General features: G+C 34.9%; 1 protein-coding gene across 1 annotated transcript; it reads right to left on the bottom strand.

The window, feature by feature from the left end:
- Nucleotides 1-1,320: 1,320 nt before the first annotated feature.
- Nucleotides 1,321-3,035, bottom strand: LOC126380785 (uncharacterized). Its single transcript, XM_050030387.1, has one exon. It carries the CDS (start codon nt 2,893-2,895, stop codon nt 1,762-1,764), a length of 1,134 nt encoding a protein of 377 aa, XP_049886344.1. The 5' UTR covers nt 2,896-3,035; the 3' UTR covers nt 1,321-1,761.
- Between the last annotated feature and the right edge of the window lie 218 nt (nt 3,036-3,253).

The raw sequence follows: 3,253 nt of genomic DNA, 5'->3' as shown, positions 1-3,253 counted from the left end.
TATCTGCACAAGCGGAGTTGATACTAGATCGGTATATAGGTAGGGGTACGTATCTAGGGGCACGGGAGTGCCCCGCCAAGACGAGCAGTCACAAGAGCAAGGGCACAAGGGCCCCGTCGGCAGGGCACTACAGTCTAATACCTACATTTCCTCGAAACGTTTCGTCGACTTTTTATAATTTTCATAAAAATTAAAACAAAAAATGTGAAATTCGAACGCCCGAGATTTTTTCTTAATGTCATAACTTTCAAACAAAGAGAAATAGTGACCTTGCTTGACCAATTTTCGTAAATTATTAAGTAACTAATAGAAAGTAAAAAAAAAGTGTTTTATTTTCGTAATTTTTACGCGTACCGTACTCGTAGCATTCTGAACGAAGATATAAAAATGGGATAGCGTTTTACAGTAATTTCTTTATTTCACAAATTTTGTTTGGTACCTATTGGCTTAGATTTTGGCGTAAACAATTTTGAGAAGTAGGTACCCATAGTTTATCCGGTACAGGTGGCCATCAGTTATCACATAGAGGATTCGGGGCCCAACTTTACATTCCATAATTGGTTTATTTGACTGAATCTGATTCCAACATTCACAATTCTTTTAGGTTATTCACTAAATCCTAATCACATTTTCAAAGACTTGCCAACCGTGCCCCACAGTACACCTCACATACATGAATAGGAGGTTGTCGAGAGTACCTACCTACCCATGCCTACCTAGTTCTATCATTATGCCTACATTTGCATGGCACAGGATCCATTACAGTCTAAACTAAATGTAAACACCATCACATCGCAAGGCGGTGACTTAAAACAGGCGAGGCGATTTGAGCCTTTAGAAGATCGCCGCTATTTTGTTCCGCTATTATTAGTTAGGTTAACGCAATATTTAATATTTCTCGATATTTTTATTACGTAACTTCGAAAGACAAACTAAAAATCCGAATTTCAATCATTCAGCCTTAAAGTTAAAGAATGATAGAACAAACGGCTAGAAATGCGCCGAATATTCACCCGAATACGAATATTCGGTCCGGTTTCGATATTCGGTTTTGATGCCGCATGTCGGTATTCGGAATATTCGTTGATGTGAGAATAGGAAGAAATTGAAGAATTTTATAAAAATAACCAACATTATAATAATTATTGTACCTTCCTAGATCAAAGTTGGCCTGAAAAACATTTTAATGAAACAAGATAAACCATCCAACAAATCCTTCTTGTAACTTCACCCTGTATAATCAATGATCGCATATTTGGCCACCTATTTACCTAAACATCTTAAAAAAACACTAAATGCTATGACAAAAAAACAGCACAATAAATAATAATGAATTTTTATTAATTTAACTTATAGTTTACATTTGGTAAATAAGTAAATGAATATTTGAGTATGCCTCTTAGCCCCTATTGTTGATTGAAGGGAGGCCTGTGCCCAATATAAGTAGGCTATAAATGTTATATGTTAAATATAAGTAAATAAACCAAAGGAAATAATAAGGAAATAAGGAAATCCCATAAATATAGAGGAATTCCATTTCATAGTGAAATATGTAGGTACAATAGAGTAATTAAGTTAAATGAACAAAATATAATCAAACTTTACTTTGATAATAGTTTAACAAATTATACCTACATCAAAACTGACTTTTTGCTAAGAGGTAAGTAAAAGTTTAAATCAATCTTACTTATAAAGCTACTTTATATTAATACTAGGTATAGTCATAGATAGTATTTAAATACGTAATTATATTGTAATTACTTATATTGGTGTAATTTTTACTACATGGGGTTTCTCAATATTATCACCAACTTCTAAAATTGTTATAAAGAATTCATTGCCTGGGTGTACACATGTTAGTAATTTAGTTTCATTCAGTTGATTTTTATCCAAACAACAATGAATAGCAGCGGCTGGATAGTGCAAAAATCTATCTGACAGCACCTTTAAGGAGGCTACATGAGTCTCTATAGTGGTTCCTAAATCAACTAGTAGAACTCGAACTTTTGAGTTTGAAATAATTTCTTTGATTATACCCCGCTCATACTTATATGTCACGTCCATACGTACACTCACTGGTTTATGAACTTGTAACCTGTCAATGACTTCCAGCTTGCAAAATTTTTTACAAAAGTAAGTGTAATTATATTGTTGATCCAAGTATTGTTCATAATCTTCCCTGACAGCAACATAAAAATCATTAGGAAGTTTTCCCGATTGCATTCTGACACGTATATGGTCATTAAGTTTTAGTTCTCTGTAAGTATAATACAACTTTTGGCATGGTGGAGATGTAAGTCTACTAACTTGGTTTTCTACATAACCCAAAACGCTATGTCCACAGTATGCAAGCATTAAAGATATATCATCTGGGCATGAGTTTTTAAGCACCACAGTAAGAATCTGTGGATTTTTTTCTACAACACAAAGCAATGCTCGTTCTTCACCAACAAAAAATTTCATACTTTCAATAGCTTTATCCTCCCACTTTGCGGTTATTGGCTTACAATTGGCAAGTCTACAATGCACTGCTAATGGAGGTACTACACCAAGAATTTTCGGTTTGAAAATATCAGTCACCGGCACCTTCTTCTCCAGGAATCCATAGTCTGGTGTAAATATATCAAAATATTTGTTATCTATGTTAAAAATGCTTCCTCTAAGAGACTTGTTCAGTGTTTTGGATTTAAATACCACCATGTCCTTCAATTGCACTTCTTCAGCATTTATAGGCTCTCCTTTTGCTTCAAGGCTCGGCAAATAAGTCGTATAAGCCGTAGGACGAGCATAAAAACTATGTGGATTGTTGATGTGGGTAATTTTTACGTGATATGAAGAATCAGGATCGTAAGTAGTCAGGGAAACTTTGTCGAATAACTCCGGTAATGTATCCATCTCGTCTGGGTTCACGTTTAGGGTCCAATTGGTCCAGTTTATACAACTTTTTTTTGTTAATTCGCCTCAATTTTCTAATGACTTTTGTTTGTTTGTGTACCTACCTACTGTTGCAAAGAGTACCTAATGAGTAATACTACGTCCACTTGCTCTATGGTGTACACAATACACATATTTTTTTCCAAGGTCCAACCCGTACAAGGCAGGCAAAGGAAGCGCAGCCGATACAGCCAAGTCATATACGTATACTTTTTTAATATAATTTACACGACCTTTAAGCCAGATTATTTGATTGAAGTTGAAGAGTCAGGCAGGCTGCGAATCTTCACGTCCACTTCCACGTTCACAAAAAAAAAAT

Source organism: Pectinophora gossypiella, chromosome Z (assembly GCF_024362695.1).
Source record: "Pectinophora gossypiella chromosome Z, ilPecGoss1.1, whole genome shotgun sequence".
Taxonomy (NCBI): Eukaryota; Metazoa; Arthropoda; class Insecta; order Lepidoptera; family Gelechiidae; genus Pectinophora; species Pectinophora gossypiella.
The sequence above is the reverse complement of the archived record's forward strand: the minus strand, read 5'-3'. Positions and strand labels throughout refer to the sequence as shown.

Bases quoted from the DNA above. Each gene is read 5' to 3' on its own strand.
- LOC126380785 (XM_050030387.1), bottom strand. From the start codon at position 2,895: ATGGATACATTACCGGAGTTATTCGACAAAGTTTCCCTGACTACTTAC.